This window comes from Larus michahellis, chromosome 8 (assembly GCF_964199755.1).
Source record: "Larus michahellis chromosome 8, bLarMic1.1, whole genome shotgun sequence".
Lineage (NCBI taxonomy): Eukaryota > Metazoa > Chordata > Aves > Charadriiformes > Laridae > Larus > Larus michahellis.
In genome coordinates, this window is record NC_133903.1 from 35,664,293 (window position 1) to 35,686,872 (window position 22,580).

Consider the following 22,580-nt stretch of genomic DNA (forward strand, 5'->3'; position numbering starts at 1 on the left):
TGTTCTCTTCTTGCACTCCTCTTTTAAGCATCCACTGCTAGCCATTACTAGAGAAAGGAGCTAAATGGATCAAGGAGACTGATCCATTGCAACATTTTTTTACTGGGATACTTTCTTTTGGAACTGAGCAAAAAGATCATGTTTTCTTATTCAGACATCAGCGTCATCAATTATCAGTTCATATTTTGAAAGCAACACGAGTTCTCTGGAGAAAACAGCCCTTGTGTGTTATTTTGTCCCAGGAGTTTTGGTATCAATTAGACAAAGTATGTGAAATAAGTCAATTTCAGAAACAAAGTCCATAACTGCCTCTGGGAAAAATACAGTAGTGTATCTCTCTGTAAACTTCTAAGCAAGCTTTTTCTAAAATAATTGCTGTTAGAAATCCTTGCTCAGCATTTCTTCTTTTTAAAAAAATTCTAAAAAAGTAAAACTACCCCAATGGCACAATGATTTCTACACTCTTTTTTTCTGGTGGGTTGGGGTTTTTTTCCCCACACTTGCTTAATGTATGAAAAAGATAAATTGCTCCTGAACCTGGAGATCATTCTACAGCACTAGAGAACAGTATATTTAACAGCAGATTAGAGCCAAAAGAAGTCTCAAAATCCTACATGAGCAACTCACAACTTGTCTTTTGTTCCCATCCAAACGGCAACTAAAATATACTGAATCTGCCAGCCCTGGATGTAACGCAGTAACTCTCCGTATAAAAGCTTGTAAACGAACAAGAACACTGAGAAATGTGAATCTTTACTGCTTCAATGTTCCTTTATGAACAACAAATATCTTAATAACAAGCTGTGCAAATTATAAAGCCACTGATGTTTGTAATTTATGTGAGATCAACAAATCAAGGAAGGTTCAGAAAGGTTTCGGGTGTTTTCATGGGCAGGCTGCCATTTCTTCCCCTTCCCCATCCCCTTGGACAAGTAGGGTATCATATTCAGAAACAGACCTGAGCATACTTCTGCCAAAGCAGTGATGGGGAGTAGGGGGTTTATTTGTGTTTGGGTTTGTGATTGGGCTTTTGCATTTCAGACAGGAACACATACTACTCTGCAAGGACTGAACTAATTAAGTGCTAATTGACTCTCTAGCACCCATAAAGAGGTTAATTCACCCGTGCCATCTCCCACTGGAAACTGCTATGATTATTAGCATAGAAAAGACTGCTTATTTAGTGGTCAGCACAAGATAGTCTGAAGTATTTGTTAGTAAAGAGCAGAAAGACAGAGGGCAAATAAGGATATGAGTGTTTTAAATGGATGATTAAATCTGGGTAGCTTGATCTCCTTTCATGCTGTGGATGTTGTGTGCTGCAGTCACGCCTCTCACTGCCAGCCTGCACTGGGATGATAATCACTCACTATGAAAACTCATTAGCTCCACGGCAATGAGTCCTCCACTGCTGAAGCTTGGTGCTGTTCTTAGTACCATGGCAATGATCTCTAACTGGATGTCCCAAACTCTCCCATCTCTGGTAGGACTAAATACCACCAGAATAACCACTTCAGATACTCTAGTAAGTAGCTCTGATGTGTTGCAAGCCATCTTAATGCTGAAGTAGTGTCAGCAAAAGCTTTAGTTTGTTGCCTCTTTGTAAATCTCTTTTTAAGCTACTAATCTTCCTATCATCACTTAATGCATGCTTCTCTTTGGGCATCATAAAACTGCACATTAGTGAGCATGTTGTGGGCTTACTATGACAGGAAAAATTTTAAAATAGCATCCTTAAATATTTAAGAACAAATGCCTTCATCTCGAGCATGAAATGCTAAAAATAGTAGAGCAATGTAATTTCATTTGTCTAGACTTTTTTTCTTATGTTTACTGCTCCAGAAAAATGTATTGCGTTATAAAGAAAAAAAAATATCTAGCAGTAGGTTTCTTTTTGTCTGAATAATATTATATATTAGCTATTCACTACAATATGCAAGGAGTCTGATTCTTTCCTATTTTTCATTATTGGAGTACAGTTAAGCAAATAAATACCTGTTAGAAATAAAATAAAATTGGTACTAGGAGGTTGGGTACCAGGATTTTAGAAAGGCTGATATGGGAATAATACAAACGACACAAATACCACTTTGTATGGTTGATGCTTGTATACAGCAGCTTCCCTTAATGAAGACCTACAGAAAAGCTGTGATTAACTACTCATGAGAAGCCTAAATAATAAAGTAATACTTTAATTGGACAAGAGGGAACAGTATACTGGTATTCATAAACTGAACGAGTGTTTTACAAAATGTTTAGTAAAACACTCTCTGTATCTTTTTGTGTAACTGCAATCAGATGTTTACATAATAGTATGTTATGTAAAATGTAAATTTAACTATTTGTACAGTAGTTCACTATGCTCAGAACTTAGTAACTAAAACATGCATTTACTAATCAACATTTAATTAACTGAACATACGCATGCAGGAAAAACATTACTGCAGAAACATCACTGCACTTAGATTTTAAATATTACTACTTTAAAATTAATTAAATGACATAAGAAAGAATTCTGTTGCGTTTTAGAGCAGCAAGAAGGTGAGAAGACAAGGAAAGGCTCTCTTTTGTTTTCCTTAGATGTAAATTGTGCTCATTGAACTATAATATATAATGCTAGTTCTTGTGGCAATATGATATTATAAGTAATAAAGTTCTCTGTAAGATTTAAATCCAAGTTTAAAGTTACAACTGAGTAACTCAGAGATGCACACTAGTTATTATAACACACACATATATATATCTATTTATACACACATACATATGTATGTGTTTATATATATATTAACATGTTCAGATTACAAGTAGTGTAAACTGTCGTGCTTTCTTTGGCTACGGCAGAGCACTGCCGATGTAAATGCCTCCTAAGTATTATTTCAATGATGCTCTTTGCACGATTGAGTTGGAGTGATATGCACATCTTGTGTTTGAAGAGGGGTAGCAGGAGTACCTGTAGAGCTGGGGAAACAATCATAAAAACCCAATTATCTGAGCCTGGAAACACCGTCCAAGTTAAGGGGGGAAAAAAAAAAAAAAAAAAAACAAAACCCGAAAAAACCCAAAAAACAACTTCAATCACATGGGGTTCTTTTTGCATAAAACCAAGCACCCCAAATCTGCTACCTTTTTCTAAACTTTAGACGTGGGCTGAGAGACTTTATGCCGCAGGTGGTCAGTAATACTGAGGTCATCACTGACTGGTTTTTAGCTGCCATCAAGAGTTATCCACTGGCAGCTTGTCCAGTGAAGAGCGCAGCACATGCATTTCTTCAGAAATTCTCTCCTAGTGCATACACAGCTCATAAATTGTGTATACAGCACCAGGAAAAAAGAAGAAAACTCACAATTTCCTCCCTTCAGCTGAAAGAATTGTACAAGGAGGTGGGGTTGGGGAAATGGCCTCCTCTTTTCAGCTCTCTTACAGAACCATGATTGAATTTGCAACACAAATTGAAAAATACTGTTTATATTTAAGCAACCATATTAAATATATGTACTGCCATTTGGCTTGTCACTAGTAACAATGGAGGTAACTATGACAATTTTATCAGAATATACAAAAAATAAATAATTTTTTTTGTGAAATTGTGAAAGTGAAAAAATAAATCTTTTGGTGGTAAGTGAAATGAGTCTTTAGCACAGCCCCCTGCCAAGGCAATGATTAATATTGGTCTTTGTAGGGACTCCTCTGTTCTCTCCAGATTTTCAAGAACTAGCCTTATTTATTATTGTTGCTGTTCTCCAGTTGTTATGGTTTTCTCTTGTTTGTTTACTAAGGCCTGTCAGCAGTAAGCCTGCATTTGAAGAGTACATTCAGTAGCTTCTTTCAGGTTTTGATGCCTTCTAGCTCCTTCCCTGCACAGCACAGCAGTTTCTGCTTGAGGTAGGGATTAAATGTCAAACTGAAAAAATAACAGAGGGGAGGGGGGCGGAAAAGCAAAGTGCACCTACACACACGTGCTTGTTTGTCTCTGTGATCACTCATATTACCCATCCTAACTAATGAAGGAACCCTAGTGGCCCAAATACAGGGAACCACAGAATACCACAAAGAAGTGTAGTCTAATTTGTAGGAGTACGATGAGAGTGCTTATTTATGCACAGGCAGCCAACAGCCATGCACTTGTATTGGGCCTGACTGACAGTCTCTCACTGTGAGAAATATTTTCCCAAATAGCCGTTACTTTTTAAAATCAAGCTGTATGTTAGGCACCATAAGAAAATATCTGCCGAGTAAATCAATAAAGCTTTTTTTCTTTCTTAGATAGAGACGAGAGACACTCATGACATCATTAGAATATAGAAGTACATTTTGATAACACAGCCTGGATTATAATGGCTTTACTGTAAACTGTGCATGATCCCAGTATCTCATCCCTTCTCCACTGTAGAAAACTTTCTTGAATGCAGTAAAACCAGTTGCCACCAATCTAAATGTAGCAGGTATAAGGCTCAAATATCACAGTTTTTCATAAATTCATATTCAGTATTTCTGTCCTAAAGGAATTATAATCACAAGCTCTAGGTTCCTGAACATGTTCCTGAACTTCAACAAAAATTTGGTTTCCTTGCTCTTGCATGACAACACCACCTGGGCGTAAGTTCTAAGAGAATCATGGAAACCCCTGGAGTGAATAGAGCTTACACTTCACAAGGGTTACCAGCCTTCATAGGCTTCAGTTGTTCAAGCTTGCAATTTTAGTAGCTGCTCAAAACCAATTTAAATTGTCTCTGCAGAGGTAATTTTCTTTAGTTTTTATTGTTCTCCATGTCTTTAACTAGGTTCCCTTCGCCCTAAAAATTAAGGCGAAGAGAACACCATAGAGACAGAATAATTTAGCACTGAACTCTGGGTATACCTTTCTAGCAAATCCTAAGGCAAATTCAGCTGTCCTCTTTTTACAGTCATCTGCATGATAAGACTTTGTTTTTCCTTGCAAAACAAGGGAACAATACAATTTCGATTTTTCAATTAGCTCTGCAGCAGAAGAGGTCACTGCTATTGTCAATGACTTCAGAAGAGTCATTGTCGTGAAAAGTCTGTGCTCTTTTCTAACCTCAGTTTACAGAGATATTGCACCTCTTCTGAGGTGAGGAACTCTGCAACTTATTCTGCACTAAGCCCCACCAGTAAAGCATCAATATCAAAGCTGGCCAGTTTAAATAATCACTCTCCATGCTGACACTGAGTACAATTTTATATTATAACTAGTAATTGATTCCAACTGTGTCCAGACCAAAATTACTTCAATGGCATCTATTACCATCTGTACTATGAAATTCAGTAGTCAATACTATATTACTAGAAAAGAATAATGCATAATATTAACTTTAAATTGCAGATTGAAAAGAATTCTTGTGTCCATTAGTCTTAATTCCATCACCTGAATCTTTTCAATCATCTAATTATATTGCTTTCTCCTATTCTTACGCTGTGTATTTCTATACATCCCATTAAATACACAGATACTGGGTCACAGAAGATATCACACAAATTCTAAATGCAGTGTCAGCCTGCTCTGCAAGCAAATGTGGTTTTTTGCTTTTCTCTCTCGGTGGTGGTTGCTGTGAAAACAAAGAACAGGTTAGGAATTTCCAGAATTCTTCGGTCCCAGTGAAGGGCATGCAATATCTTAACTGCACTGTGCCATGCTTGCCATGACCCCCATACACCTAAACTAACCAGGCACTTTCCAGCACTACCCTGCAGCGAGTCTCTCTTCCCTTTGGCATACGTGCAGCAGAAGTCAAGAGGGAACAGTTTTGTCTGCTGCATCTTTAAGAGAAAACCTGCTTAACCCACATCCCAACCCCTTCTGAGCCAATTCCCAATGCGTGAGTCACATACACTGTGCGCTCTCTTTGGGGTTTTATATTTTTTCTCTTCTTTGTTGTTTCCATTAGTCTAAAGTAAAAGTCATTCAGGCTGAAAGGACGTGTTTGTTCTCTGCTGATGAAAAACCGTAACATCCCTTTGCAAAGAATTAAATCAACTAGTTTATGCTGAATCACAAGCAGAAAACTGTTCTCATCCACCCTGGAAACAATGTGTGCTGGACACTTCTACAGAATTAGTATAAAGGTGTGAGATATGACAAACTGTGTGAAACCACAATCTAATTAGTTAAGACAGTAATAACTATTGACTAGGAGGAACCTCATTGTAAACATATACTGCAAAAATAAACAAGAGTGTTCAGAGGCAGTGGTTTTTCAAAAACCAAAAAGATCCATTCAGTTCTCTTTATTTTTATTATTTTGTTGTTACAGACTCAGATTAGCCCCAAGGAAGGGTGGCAAGTTTATAGTTCAGCCCAGGATCCTGATGGCCGTTGCATTTGCACCGTTGTTGCGCCAGAACAAAACCTGTGTTCAAGAGATGCCAAAAGCCGGCAACTCAGACAACTGCTGGAGAAGGTAAGTCTTCCCAACAAATTGCTCCTTTTGATCACCAAAATTCCCACAGAAATCCACTCCTTTCCCTCTAAGTTTAATACATAATGGAGTACTGAAGAGATATCTAATAAAAATATTTCTTCAGGGTAAATCCCCTACCTGTCTTCTCACCAAAAATCATTATTTGTCTATTTTCCTTATATCACACCTTTCCCAGCTCAAGCCACTTATCTAGAAAACTGAAATTGCATCTTCTCTCTTGTTTACTCCTCCCAAAATTCCTCCTCACACACTGAGAGGACTGATTTTTCTGTGTAAAAACAGTTAGAAATCCCACCTCAAACTAGCTAGTTGCTGTGGGATTTATACTACAGCTTCTGCTTCAATCATATGAGACTCTTGAAGGTCATTCCTTGGCTCTTATCAACAAATAATGAGCTATAGACATGACAGCATCTGCAAAGCGGACTGTACGGAAGAGAAACAGTTCTAATTTTCTTTTGTTAGTTCTTTCCTCAAATAATGCTATTTATTCATTCTCTGGTGGTGCAAATTTTCCTCAACCAACCAAATTCTTATTTACAGTATTATCCACTACTGCGTATATAGTAAATGCAGTGAAATGTTATTTTGCGTCAACAACGGAAAAAATGCTGCAACCATGAGAACACAAACTATCGCTGTGCATTCCCTGTAACCAAGTAACCAAGGGTATAGTTACTGTATTGCAGCCAGTGGCACAGAACCTGAGGACTGAGGAGGTGTTCAAACAGCAGCAGAAAGGAACATAAAATGTAGACTTAAAAATACACTTTTTTAGCTTACGGTTTTCAGTATTTTCTAGCTATGACTCCAGTGCTAATATAGTGCTGGATCCCCACAGATTTTCCCTCCCTAAACCTCCATGAACTTCATCAGGGACTTCGTTTCAGGTTGTGACAGGGCCCATAGCGTGAGATGCAGGGAGAAGACACTGATGAACCAGCACAGGGAAGAGGAGCTACCTCCCCTCATGCTCTCTGTTAAGTAAACAGAGGAAGGCTTCAGTCCCCAGAGTCTTTGCCCTAGCACATTTCTCAAACACTAAAATATTAATGTAAAAAAAAAATAAATAAAAATCCTACTTTCTTTTGTGGTAAGGGCTGGAGGGGTGTTAAGATGTCAACATAGTTTTTGAGCTGCCGCAGAAAAGAACCTAAATCATCAGTCCCTAAAAGCTATTTTCTTATGAATAGAACTGTGGTAATTATGGGTATGTAATGTCATATTATGACTTCACTAAGTCCATGCACAGTCATTTAATTAGACCCTCTATGTGAGTGCATGTTCTGCCAATTGAACCACTCAAAGTTCTTCCAAGACCTGAAGGACTTTATTTGCCTGCTTTCAACAATTAGAAACCAAAGAAAAGAGAAACACTACTTTTTTTCATTAAAAATACTTTCTAAAAACTGCTAATGGCAACTGTGCAACAATGTTGCAATAATTAGTGCAACTAATGTATACTATTTTTAAGTATTTTAAGAGTATTTTAAAATACTTAAGAGTATTTTAAGAGTATTTCCTGAATCCATACATTCTGTAGGTTGCAATATATTAGTTTCAAACATGAATATCAGTTCAAACATTGCATATTCTTGCCAACAACAAACAACAGGAACGCTGCCGGGTTTGTCTTTTATGAAGGTAGAATTATTTCTTTTTTTTTTTTTTTTTTTTTGCTTGAGCCAAAACTTCAATGCGGTGCCTAATACATCATTTACAGCAGTCTACCTTTTTCAGGTTTTGGGAAAACAAAACACTTATTGAAACAGAATTGCTGCACTTGTAAAATGTGTCATTGATATGACTGGCAAAATATTGCTTTTATAAGAGATACTTTTAAAAATATATGTACTTTACTCTAGATTACAGTTATTCTTCCTCATTGTGGTAAAAATGCTCGCTAGAACTACAAAGTTACTTTGCAAAAGTTACCTGAACGTTCACTACTTCTCATCTGTAAAAAAATTTGGTTTTCTACCAATGAGGCAATTGGATAAAATTTCTAATTTTATATCTACTTACAAAATCATGAGCAAACACCTATTTGACAATAGGCACACCCCAGCTTATCTCGGATATTCTCATTAATTCCTTATACTGAATTACATAAGTGCCTACAAACAATAAAAAAACATGCTCTTCATATGAACCAAAACCTCTAAATCTAAGTCATGTCCCTCCCCAAGTGCTTGGGAGGAAGCGCGTGCTATATAGCACCTCCTGAAGAACAGTCAGCATCTACTACAAGCATCAAAGTAGGCTCTACTGCCCAAGAGGCTTCTTTGAGCCCACTGATAACGGTGCTGAAAGGATCAGTCTTTACCTCAAGGAAGCTAGTCCAAATCATGTGTGGCTTCAAAGTCTTGCTCCTGATAGTCCTCTGTGAGCTCTGTTCCCCAATTTTCGTACTGTCATGCAGTTATGGAATTTAAAACTATACTGTGGTATAAATGAGTTGCAACTGAAGCATTGACATAAGCACATTTTATTGCCTGACATTTAACTACCTAACCAGGAAAAAAAATAAAGCAACAAAAAGTGCATTTAGAGAGTGTTCTTCTTTAACAGGTTCAGAATATGTCCCAATCTATTGAAGTTTTAAATCTGCGGACTCAGAGGGATTTCCAGTATGTTTTAAAAATGGAAACACAAATGAAAGGGCTGAAGGCCAAGTTTCGGCAAATTGAAGATGATCGGAAGACATTAATGACAAAGCATTTTCAAGTAGGTTTTATTTTAACAATAACTTTGAAAGCCTGCTGGAAGCAACGTTCTAAGCAGCAATGCATGGACTGCTAAGATCTCAGCTTGAAATGCTCATACTAGAGCAACATTAAAGAGAAAAGCATAATAAATCTTCCTTTATGGTGATAATCTTTTGCTCTGTTCAATTTAACTGTAATAGGGAGTAACTATTAATTATTAAGTCATTAGAGAAATGTCACTATAAACAGATTCCTGTTTTTTTCTGTATCAATGTGCATGTCATATTGAGAAATTTATATTCATTCAAGCTCCAGTGATAAATGGGTAGATCCAATGGTATTAATAGCAAACAACTAGAGAGTTCTGCACTTTTACTGTTCCCTGACATTTACTGCAGTTGAAGGGAAGAAAGCCTATAATAGATCAGATTATTGTAATTTTTATCAAGTACAATTAAGATCTAATTTCATGTCTGAAGGTTTGCTGTTTTGAATTTGGGATGGGGAGGAGGGCAATCATTCCCAGTCACATTTGTGTGATTAAAAAAAGACTTCCAAGGAATTTTAATGCCAACAAAAACTACAAGGCAATCTTTTTGTGAGGAAGGACAGTTGCAGAGATTACAAAATAGCATTGTGTATTCTGAAAAAGCTATCTGAACTACTCTTAAGGAAAAAAAGATTACAAGAGCATATTTAAGTTCTTTAAATATCAAGTCTGATAAATTCATATTTCAAGACAGCAATATAAGATCTAGCAAATACCTTCTGAGGATTACATTATGTTAACCAAATATATATTTTTAAAGTGTTTAGGAAAATTCACATAAAATGCACTTAATCTTCTAATTGGTGCGAAGTTAGACACCTAAACAATTACATAGCTAAGGGGTCTAATGTATTTTTCAGACAGTGAATATCCAGTGGGTCTTAATATCAGGAATTATCACTAATGATCTGACTACCAAACTTTATGTCACCATTCTTAGTTTAGATTAGAGTTTGAGAACGTACTTCCAGTTATTTTCAGGTAGTAAGAAGTGTCTCCACCTTTTTTTCCCTTAATCACTCATTTCTACAATAACAACACATTTGTATTATGCCATTACATATTCTGTATTCTCATTATGGTTTTCCTTGGGAACAAAATATCAAAATTTGAATGTCTGATACACAATGTCAAAGGTAGCAGATTTCTGCAGTACTCTAACCTTTTAAATATTCAATATTTGTATTGGCCAGTCATTTAACTTCAGTTTGACAGTTTGCCAGGAGTATAAAACAGATTTCCAGCCAATCAAGTTATAGAATAATTTAAAAGGTCAACATAATACAATATGCTGCTGGCTTTCTGAAATTTGATCTACTGAAATTCCAGTGCTTTATCTTTACTGAGACAAAGAAACTCATTCTGAATATAGCATAACCCCTCGTATCAGCAGGCACAAAGTGCCAGAATATGTCTATCACCTATCCGTGTTGCAATACAAATTACATCTTGTACCACTCATCGTAGCAACAAGCTAGCAGTGTCAGCAGAAACCAATGAAATTATTTCCTTTATCATGAAAATACCAAAACCATCTTTATATCATTTACTGAAGTGAGATATTCTAACGCTGTGGTTCCCTGTTGAGAGAACCAAAGAGTGCAAATGTTTTTACAAGTTTTGCATTTTTTTCCATCATGTTTTACCCATGATTTTTAGAAGTTCACTGCCCCACAGAACCAAACCTAAATTCATAATTTCAAAATGAAGTAACAAAAACTTTGGCTTCTGGAGCTCCACTTTCAATGTCACAAAGCCTACTCTCCTTCTCATCAAGGAAAAAGTAACTTCATTTTAACTGGCATAAAGTAGGCTCAAGTTAAGTTTTTAATAAAAACAGTCAAATAAAAGTTTTTACTGTAGACAAAAAGACTCTCCACTTCTTTCCATCCATTTCAGTAATTCTGCTACTATAATATAATTGGAAGACCCCTCGAGAATAGAACCAATAGAAATCCTAATACTCTCAAATCCATTTATAATGGCACTTCTAGCTACTTACAATTTAAAATGCAATTTTCTAGCTATTAAGATAACCTGTGTGCAAAATATACTTCCTAGCAACATATATAAGTCTTTATTTTGAGTAAATAATAATTCCAATATGAAAGCAATTTTTAAAACAATATGGATATATTAGCTAGGTGATGGAGAGAGACTGCAGAACTCGCAAGCTGGCTTAGAAAATACTTGAGAGGCAAAAATTCAGAGGTAGATTTTCAAGCAGCTCACATACTGGTCCTGCCTATCAGCTTCTTTCACATCTCATTATCAAAAATGCATTTGGCATCATCATGGTTTTTATTTTGGAAATGTCCTACCGTGTTTATTGCATCCTTTAATACAAGGGATGTAACAAACTATACATTCGTGTCTTCTCATGCGTCAGTGACTAAGCTAACCTCTAACTACATTTGCTTCCACACCTCTTTCTTGTGCTTGCCCTTCCCTTTAGTTCTCTTCTGCTTCCCCTTTTAACCTGCTGACTACTCCAGATATTCCTCAGGACTTGAGTTTTTAACCTCTTCAACAGCGTCTCCCTGTGTGTCCTCATCTGTTCCCAATCTCTATTACCACCTAATGCTAGTACCTAACAAGTCTTTATTTCCATCCTTTGCCTTGTTTTGTCCAGGCTTGCATCTCCTCATGTCTCTCTGGCATTTGCTCATGGTAGTCCTGCTGTTTCTTCAAATTATAAAAAGATACGCAAATCTCTATATACAGACGATACATAAGGGACAAACCTGTTTGCTTTTCAATAAAGCAAAACCTTTTGACTGTAAGGATTCTTTGAGGTTTTCTACAGAATAACAACCAAATCAAAAATAACCTCAAACAAGCAGTTTATATGTGCATTTAAAAGAATAATTAAGAAATGAAAGATGAGCAGCCGATATCAGTTACAAACTGGGACAAATTCTCAAAGTATGAGACTCAGCAGAAGTCTGAGAAAGGGGCAATCCGAGATTCCAAAGTGCGACCCTATTTTATTTAATCAATATTTAAGAATAGGAATGCCAACACAACAACAACTGCACCATGGCAAAAAACCAATTCATGATAGTCCAGAAGAGAGATCAGCTGCGGAAGACCAAAGGCACCTAGTGATGTAGCAGGACGACAAACAGAAAACACAGTTAAGAACCATGGATTTTTTCACTTCAGAAGAAAGAGGTATATATCACTCTGGCTAGAACAGAGCAAAACAGTCTGCAACAGAGGAAAAAAATGAATTCAGTATTTCTAAGGAGTGACATAGAAATTAACAGCTCACCAACTATGACAGCAGTGTCAAACAGGTATGACCTCCTTGAACATCACTGTATGTTCAGGCCTAATCACCTTCTCTGAAGAAAGACACACTTAGTGGGGGTTTGCATCCTCAGGTTTGGTTCAGATCACTTGAAGGTAATTGTGTACTTTCAGTAGAAAACTATTCTCTTATGCATTTTATCTACTGCTTACTACCATTAAGTCTGAGGTTTCTAAGACTTTCACAATACACTAATAATAGATCTGTAACTGAGATCAATAATCAGGCATAAATATTACATTAAAGGGAATTAGGGGATTGAACGCCTTTAAACTGCTCTAATGCACATTTGATTGCCTTTAGCAGGAATTGAAAGAAAAGATGGATGAGCTCCTGCCACTGATCCCAGTTCTGGAACAATACAAAACTGATGCCAAATTAATCACCCAGTTCAAGGAGGAAATTAGGAATCTGTCTACTGTCCTTACTGGGATTCAGGAAGAAATTGGTGCTTATGACTATGAGGAGCTACACCAGCGCGTACTCAGTTTAGAAACCAGGCTTCGAGACTGCATGAAAAAGCTCAGTAAGTTAACAACTTCATGGCAAATTTGGTCCCTCGGATGTATATTTTTAGTTGCCTCAGTATAGAAAGATGAAGTTATCTTTTTTCTTGTTTAATGAAAAATTATATTCTTACCTGTGCTACCCTAATAAAAGTCAAGAGTAACTCAGCCCAAGGTCAGTCATATCATTCTAAGTTTGCACCGCTGTATACAGAAGGAATTAAGATGGAAAATTACAATAGACAACAACTTTAAAATCTGAGATTTACAACTGGTTGAAGAGCTACAAATATTATTTCAAAAAAGGTCAGACAGGCATTGCTACTTGGGTCATCTTTGGGATGTCAGTGTGAAAAAAGATGTAGTGGGATGTAGACTGGAACCAGTTTTGAGATGTCCATAGAATAACGCTCTGCTATGACACCCGAGAGGCCACTCTGACTGTACTGTCATTAGACCTGTAATATCAGCATTAAAAGAGATGTACCATTCTCCAATTTGCAATGCAACATAATTAAGCCTTACACCTAATTTTAGGGAAGAAAGCATCATTTTTTTGCAGGAAGCACAGCAACAATCCATTGTGAGCACTGCACTAGATTTACATCAGGCAGCCTCCATCTTGGTTGCCCAAATGTCGAGCACCTCTGAAAATCAGTGTTAGCTCAGTATCAGCTGCAAGAACTAACAGCCTGAAGCATCATTACGAAATGTTAGCCTTAACTTCCATTACCCAAAGGGTGATAATTAGTACCTACCTGCTTTACAATCACAATGGAGTCTCCCCCCTCCCCAGCCTATCCATGCGTTCTGAGACTCCTGAATGGGACCACTATTGCAATCTGGATTGCTACAGCCAAAAATCCAGACCCTACTTGAGAAATAAACGCTTTGTATGTTAACACTGAACATGAATAAACTAGAAATTCCAAAGTTCAGTCCTGTGATGGGTATCTTGGTTATCAACTGTGGGGTGTTTACTTTTAAATGGTACACACAACACAAAATATGTTACTAACTTCATAAGCAGTGCATCTTTATTTTTGTGAGGCAATGGAATAAGAAAAATCTAGGTTAGGTTAGCCTCTTAAATTATTTATTTTCAATCTCTTTATTTTACACTAGAAATAACACAGTGATGATGGGCTAAAATACATGAAAGACTTCTTCAAACAGAAATTTCTTATGATCCTATTTTCCCCTCAGTACACACACATAATAGCACATTACTGCATTGACAGGAGGTAGTCAGGAGAAAATGGCTGCACTGCAATACTGCAGCAAGCAAGAAAATTCATATAAATAGACAGTATTTTCTGATAGTGAGCGATCCAGTAAGTTTATTAGACACCAAAAGACCATCAACTTTATCTTTAATGAGTAACTTGGGGTTTTTTTGCTTTTACAGCGTGTTCTTTTAACATTGATTAGTGAAGTGACCACAGTATAAGGTACATTTTATGCATCAGTATGACTAAGTGTATTCACGGGGGTAACTTCCCTGTTTTTCATCCACATTTCCCCTTCTATCTATCCTGAACCTACCCTATTAAAATTATGTATATGAACAATAGACAGAAAATTTTTGTATGAAATAGATTATTCAGCACATCCATTATTAAAGGAGTTTGGCCTTCTCAAGCTCTAGTACAGATTTATTCATCTTTATCGGCATTATTCCCTGGTCTTAGATGTTTAAATGACTTTCATACTCACCTACTAACAGACTGGGTGTATTTGTGGCCTACCCCTCTGTGCCTTTTAAAGTAAAAGCAGCTTCAGTTAGGCTTATTGTGAGTAACTCCCGAAAGCTGGTACTGTGTGTTCAGAGCAGTAAGCATAAAGGAAAACCAGCTCTCCTGCCTACACCTTCTCCCTAGCCACATTCACCACGCTGGAGATGATCCAGCTGTGCCTGTCTATGCCAATCTGATAGCCATAAGTCTACGGCAGCAGAAGGCAGACTGGCCCCAATGTGCCACAGGATCTGGCTTAAATCTTCACAGATTTTGCTGCATTTCACAATATAATTATCTAACCAGCATGTGTAATAGCTGTTTTCCATTCTTCTCCCTAGCAGGTGTTTTTCAGCAATATAATGCATTATTTATATTGTCCTGGCCACTTAAAAGGGATCTTCCATCTGCACTGGCAACACTTTCAACACTCATTAACATACAGTAAGCAGTTGTCTTACTTTCACTGAGGTTTAATGATTACCCCAGCAGTTGTGATGGCTGAAACTTGCTCCTTGTCTTTGGAATAAGAGAAAATTCAGGCCGAAGCTGCTGAGAAATTTGTCCGTGAAACTTTAAAATGCTGCATGCAATTAAACACATAGGAATAGAACACATATGATTGCACACACCACAAATTCAGATACACTTAGGCATGTATGAGTCCTTTTCTGGCAGTCATGTAAGGCATGTGTATTTATAAGAGAATGCAGGTTGCACAGTATGTTTGGGACCCTCCTATTCTTGTCACGATGCGTATATGAAATTGGAAAAAAATTATATGGGTAACATTTATACTCTACCAAATGCTGCTTATGAAATATGAAGAAATAATTAGAGTAGATACACATTGGATTCATTTGTAGCTATTATCTGATTATAATGTAGAACCTAAACAATATTTTACAGTAACGTTTTTGGTTAGAAATTCAAAAGTAGAACATTCTATGTATCCAAAGAAATGCTGTTACATCAGTGGCAGAAGAGGTATCAGTGCAGGCATGAGATTACTTTATTGATTGCAGTGGTACTTGTACTTCCAAAGCATCATTCCCTTTGGGATTTGAAGAACTTTACAAATATCATTTAGTACAAAACTGCAATAGAGATATATATTATCATCCCCATTTTGTAGATGAAGGAACAAGCATCCCAGGAGTATAAATGACTTTCCCAAAGATTACATGCCAATTCATAGCACACATGCAGAAGAATCCAGAAGCTTCCCCTCAACAAGCTCTAATAACTAGACTATAGTGCTTCCTGGATTTGTATTATGCAGGACAACAGACATACACCTATTAAGTAGGAATTAATTCTTCATTCCCTCACATTACAATGTTATGACAAATTTGACCATAAGCAGAAAAGTGCAAGTAGTAAAACACTTGGAAGTCATTTGTGCAACCACTGAAAAAAATACTCACTTCATTTTCCCCTATTTATTACCTACAATACACAACACATAATGATGTTTATGAACACTTCAAGAGAATGTTCTGATTTTATTTCCCTTGCAAACCCTTCCATAAATCATCCACTCACTTGATATATATAGCAGCTACCAATATTCATTTGCGTCACAGAGACTGGGACTATCAACTACCTATTCCTAGCTATCTTCAAAGCAGCTCCTGTCCAATTGATCTATCAAAACCTTCTCCTGCTTTTTGCTCACTCTGGGGCATCTTTTCAGATGCATTCTGCCCCACAGACTTTCCCAGCCTACACTGGTAGTACATCTGCTTTCTTTTTTAATGGTCACTTCATACTCAACTTCTTCCTTAATATAAATAAATACAGGAAATCACAAACAGACTTACTGGAGTCCACAGTAGAAAACCATAACAAAGAGATGAATCAAGCCACAAACACCCAGATTGTGCACGATATAATGTTCCTTGTACAGTTCAAATTAGGATGAACATGATTAGTCACACACGGCACACCATGCACACAAACACCCAATGGAGTTATGTGCGTGCACCCCAACACACAACAGCCACCATAGCCTACAAGCACACCCCCTACTTTTACACCACTCCTGCTGGAGATGTGGGGCCTCAAGCTTGACGTGTGCCCGTGCTGCTCCCCACAACCTGCTAACACACACGCTGCTGAGAAAGCTGGCAAGTTCACACGCTCCTGCCCTGGCTGCGGGACCCAGCTCGCTGTCCCCGTGCTTTGACTCCCCTCGCTGAGCGCTGGCTGCTCCCAGCGCCCGGCAGGGTGTCTGCCCTGCCTGACCTCGGCAAAAGGCATCATGCCAGCAGACAGCTTGGCAAATTCAGCTCACACCGTGCACGCTCCCGTACCCAGCCCAACGCACAGTGGTACCCAGGCTGCGCACCAAAGATGGGCTCTGTGACTACCCCCACATCTCTGCCATGGGCTCTTCTTTAAGTTTTGCCCGTTATGAACCAAAATTTCACAGGTCATTTTTTGATTCCACATTTAGCTTCCTGGGTATTTTTTTTAATAGAAGAAACTGTTTCAGAATTCCAAATTCTTTGCTTATGTTTTCCTACTAATTTAAATTCTGTGTTTTAAAAGCACCAATTAGTACACCCTTTAACTCATACATTCATTGTATTTTAATTATCTTAAAAACTACAAATTCAGGAGTAATTAATTTTTTCCTGATTTCTTTCTACTCATTATTTTTCTGATTTTATTCCAAATTAAATATTCCAAACTCCAAATTAAACCCCTCCGAAGGTTTGTGTTTACCTGATGCCCATTTCTGAGACTATTTACTGACATACCACCAAAAAATAACAGCCTTCACCTAGATAGGATATAGTCTCTCTACTTTCCAAGCTAATAGCAGTTCATTGCTGTGGAAAGACAGCACAAAATACTAGCAGCCTATCTACAAAAAATCCAGACTAAAGAATTATGTACTGTGATAACCAACTGCAGCAAACCCATAAGATTCTTTAAATTGTGAAATTCCAAAATATCTTCAAAAGATTGTAAGAGACATAGATTGAGATATGTATATAATAATGCCTTTGAATTGACCCAGAAAATACACACAGCCTACCCTGCGCATTGAGGTCTCAGCACATACTCAGTTATCTTCATTTCCATTATACCCCACTTCCCTGGCAGTGAACGAAATCCCCGCGAGCAGCCCCTGAGTTGTCACCACAGCACTAACCCCCTTCTAATTGCCTGAAACAGGCTTGCACAATACATTCCTTGCCAGCTGCATAAAGTAGAAAATGCAGGCTTGATGTGACCTTCTCTTTTGAACTGAATAAATTCACTCTCAACACCAGACACAGTTTGTTTTCCACATTTCCTAGATAGATAGGGTTATACAACCTAGCACAACCATGTATCACTTAGAAGCCCTTACTTTTAAATTAAAAAAATAAATGAAATGTGTCACTTCTTTTTACATTCTTATGGAACATCTTTTCTTCAAAGACATGCTATTTCACCTAATCACCTACACATCACTGTGTGATATTAAGCCTCTTGGTAAACATGAATTCCACCAGGGGCTTGTTACTAATAGGGATGTTATTAAAGTCGCCTAAAATATAGATTTTTGGGTTGTTAGGAAGGTCAGCATCCAAGATCATATCGACTCTCATTATTTTCTCCTAGACAGTCTAATATGAGCCTAATGGATTAGAAGCCAACTGATACAGCCAAGGTTGCTGAATAATTCCCATATTCACTTTCTTAACTTCAGACAGTACTGGAACAGTAACCACAGTGCAGTCAGACACAAGCATTTGTGTACAGCTATACATTTTGTGTACCAGCTCATTTTTTCCTGTCTGCCCTTAACCTCCTTGTTACCCTGGTCAATGGAAAACTGAAACATCCATCAATCCTAGCCTTGCACTGAACTTTCTGGAAGCAAAAGGCAGGGGTTGGGGGGGTGGGGGTATTCATTTCAGCTCAGAACATTATTTTACTAGGTAGTATTTTTCTTTATGCCCGCAAGATGTAACTATGCTTTAAAATATATTAAAAAAATATACATAAATACATTTTTATTTGTATATCTTTATATATTTGTAGTACTGCTTGATATGTAAAAGTTCACACAGTGAAGATGACAATCCATAAGCCTGAAACCCCTGGAGCCAACTATTTAGTTTAGAGCAATTGGTCTTGTGCTCTGACTGATGTCAAGGAGAGTTGTGTAATTATTTGCATTAATGCATTTGTTTTTCTAATTTCAGCATGTGGCAAATTGATGAAAATTACAGGCCCCATTACAGTCAAGATATCCGGAACCCGATTTGGAGCCTGGATGACAGATCCATTAGCATCTGAGAAAAATAACCGAGTATGTTAAGGCACTGAATATCTTTGTGTCCTTCTGGAGTTTTACTTGCTTTATTTTAATCTTTTAAAAGGTATTTCCCCCCTACTTACACTCACCAGCACGTTTCTTCTTCTTCCGTCATTTTCACTGTTAAACATCAGAGAAAAAGCAACAGTGTTTGTGCAAAACTATCCAATGGCAACAGTTAGCTAAGAACCTTTCTGCCATTTCCTTCACCTGTTTCAGGGATGACATACACCTATCTGAATTGACTACACAATTTTTTTCTTCCTACCACACTTAATTGAGATTGGGTCTTTAAGAACCCAAGTACTATAATACAAACATCAACACTTTTACCCAAGAGCATAACCCATAATGCAGCACAGTCAAAATTTGCAGGATTAGGTCCCATATAAACTGTATTCAGATCATTTGCCATCTCAGATCTGAGTTCTGTTATTATTTGGATCTGTAATAGGATCTCTAATTGGCCACAGCTTTGAGGAGGTGTTCTCTCCATCAAAGGGCTTTTGAAGTCAAAACACTAGGTTTTATTTGTATGACACCCACAAGGTTCATTTTTTGAATGCAGAAAAAACCCAAAAGCAACAGAAAAAGCAACATACAAATGGCAATTAGTAACTAAAGATTTGCGTGCAGCTCTCCCCTGCCTGCCACATCTGTGCGGGTTTACCCCAGGAATCCCAATTACCTTTAGGAGAGCAGAAAACTCTGCTCAGCCCCATCTTGTTCTGAGGAAGCTTCTCCTGCCACCCCAGAGCACCAGTGCCTCCTTCCAGACGCATCTTCATGGGCCATTGCTTGCACCAGCAGATCCCTGCTGTAGCCCCCTCCTGCAGTCCCCTCCACAGTTTCCCCCACCGCCACTCTCTTAAAGCAACACAAAGCCTACCCATGTACATGCAAATTAGGACAAACCACATCCCTCATAGCATCTCAACTACTATGAAGATGGGGAGCTGAACTGGCATTTATACAAATATTTTGTTAATGCCCCCAAAGTCGGGACAAAAAATATCTCCAGAAATTATTTTGTTCTTTTGTTAGTCATAATTTGGTGTGTCCTCTGACAAACTAAAAGGAGAAAAGGCAAAATGCACAAATGGAAAACTGGGGGAATGGAAGTTGGCACGCAGACCATTAAAAAGAAGTATTGATTATTTTTTTTCTTTTATTTTAAGGGGAAAAAGTGGTTCCTAAACTTTACTGGTTTCATTGCTACTGTATTGGTTTCTTTACTAAGAATACACTATTTTTCGCGAATCAGAGGTTCAGCTGAGGAAGATTCAACCAAATTTATTCCAAGCATAAATCCAAGTTTAGCTCCCATGCCATTTCCCATCTCTCTCTTTGATTATTGGTCTCTGGGAACATCTTTAAGCAAGCCCCATATAGCAGAGACCCAAACACTGAATAACCCAAAATTAAATTTCTCTGAAAATGCAGACACTGTAGTTAGTAACAGTCATCTTGAAAGTTCACCTGTATAGGTAAGTTTTGATTCAGAAATTCAAGAGTTCCTCATGCTTTTGTAATAGGAATGTGGACAATATTGTACTTTGATAGCCTGCTGCACACCTAAAACCTATTTTTCCTTCTTTTTCTGCAATGTATCCATCATGCCATATCATGATCACGTACCACGGATTGTGTTCCAGGTGTTTACTCCCAATCTTTATTTTCTTTCCAGGTCTGGTACATGGATAGTTACACTAACAATAAAATTGTCCGTGAATATAAATCAATCGCAGACTTTGTCAGTGGGGCTGAATCAAGGACATACAACCTTCCATTCAAATGGGCAGGAACCAACCATGTTGTCTACAATGGCTCCCTCTATTTCAACAAGTATCAGAGCAACATCATCATCAAATACAGCTTTGACACTGGGCGGGTGCTTGCACAGCGTAGCCTTGAGTACGCTGGCTTTCACAATGTCTACCCTTACACCTGGGGTGGCTTTTCTGATATTGACCTGATGGCAGATGAAATTGGGCTATGGGCTGTGTACGCCACCAACCAGAATGCAGGCAATATTGTCATCAGCCAGCTAAACCAGGATACCCTGGAGGTGCTGAAGAGCTGGAGCACAGGCTACCCAAAGAGAAGTGCTGGAGAATCCTTCATGATCTGTGGCACCTTGTATGTTACTAACTCTCACTTAACAGGAGCCAAGGTCTACTATTCTTATTCCACAAAAACCTCCACTTATGAGTATACAGACATTCCTTTCCATAATCAGTATTTTCATATATCCATGCTTGACTACAATGCAAGAGATAGAGCTCTCTATGCCTGGAATAACGGACATCAAGTCCTGTTTAATGTCACCCTTTTCCACGTCATTAAAACTGAAGATGACACATAATTTTCTTTCCCTTCCCATTCCCTCACCTCCCTTCCTCAAAGCAGTGTCATTTGTGATAAATTCTAAAAGCATCCATCTCTCTCAGTTCCTTTTAATTTATATTTCTTTTCTCATTAAGGAAAAGCAACATTTTCAACCATATAATGCATTTCAAACACGGCTGAGCCTGTCAAAAATGACCCGTTGGAAATAAAGCATCTTAACTCATGATTCTCCAAGGTCTGTCAAGACCTTGTCTTGAAAAGCACTAAAGAGGATTTAAGTGGCTAAAGACAGTTTTAAAAAGATTATGATCTGCCTTATTTTAGAGTCAGAGACTAATGGTGGCTTAAATGCATGAATGTCTTTTTTTACCTCATTTTTGTTTTCAATCTATTGCTCAACTTCAGGATATATTTTGGTAGTGTCAGACACGTATTGCACATTGTATTTTTTTATTTATTCCAAAAGAAAGATTTAGAAATTTAATTTACTTGGACATGGAGTAATGCTCATTTTGCCATCACCCAATTTCAGATGTGGTGCTGTACAGTATGTTTTTAAATCTCTTGCAAACATTTTATCGACAGTATGTATTTCTACCATTGTAACCACCATTGTGCAATTGTATCTCTTCACTTATGTGAAAGTAAACTAAGTACTATTTTTTATAAAATATATTGAAGCTTAATTGCAGTTCTGGCTATGAGTCAATTTAAGGTGGTAAAAAACTGAGAAAAACTTGTTATTTCTGAGAAAGACCAACAGCTTCTCAGGTACATGATCCCTATTCTCAGCTTTGCTATTAACTGTTGGTGCTTACTGGCAAATTTGCAACTCTGAAGCCTCATACCCAACCCAGCTTTACAACTGTTTTCCCTACCCAGTTTTTATCTTATGCTACTGGCTTCTCTCTCTCTCAATCTCTTTTTCTCCTACTCTTTTTCCTTCTGCCATTTTATTTCCCTTGTTTATGCTCACTCCCTGATCTGGGCTTTACAAGAGAGAGCCTGAGAGTGGGCTGCTGCCCACGCCTCCATCCCAGGTGTGTGAGCGCATCCTGTATTCACGCTGTTCTGGGGTGGTGAGGAGTAATATTAAAAGGCAAGTTGCTTTCCTTAATCTGCCTGTCTTCTTACTCATAATAGAAGAACATTTAGCTGTTGAT

The 22,580-nt window shown here is 37.7% G+C and overlaps 1 protein-coding gene across 8 annotated transcripts in view; it reads left to right on the plus strand.

The window, feature by feature from the left end:
• OLFM3 (olfactomedin 3) overlaps positions 1-22,103 on the plus strand; it is a 63,376-nt gene extending 41,273 nt beyond the window's left edge. Inside the window, exons 1-6 of one of the 8 annotated variants that reach the window (XM_074598239.1) lie at positions 1,391-1,525; positions 6,271-6,417; positions 9,010-9,165; positions 12,815-13,034; positions 18,956-19,062; positions 20,756-22,103. In XM_074598239.1, the coding sequence (XP_074454340.1) occupies positions 1,397-1,525; positions 6,271-6,417; positions 9,010-9,165; positions 12,815-13,034; positions 18,956-19,062; positions 20,756-21,433 (1,437 nt within the window). In that variant the 5' untranslated portion in view covers positions 1,391-1,396 and the 3' untranslated portion in view covers positions 21,434-22,103. Of the gene's footprint in view, positions 1-1,390; positions 1,526-6,270; positions 6,418-9,009; positions 9,166-12,811; positions 13,035-18,955; positions 19,063-20,755 lie in introns of those variants that run through there. The other 7 variants (XM_074598238.1, XM_074598241.1, XM_074598240.1 and 4 more) reach the window with 7 other exon arrangements.
• Positions 22,104-22,580: the final 477 nt, after the last annotated feature.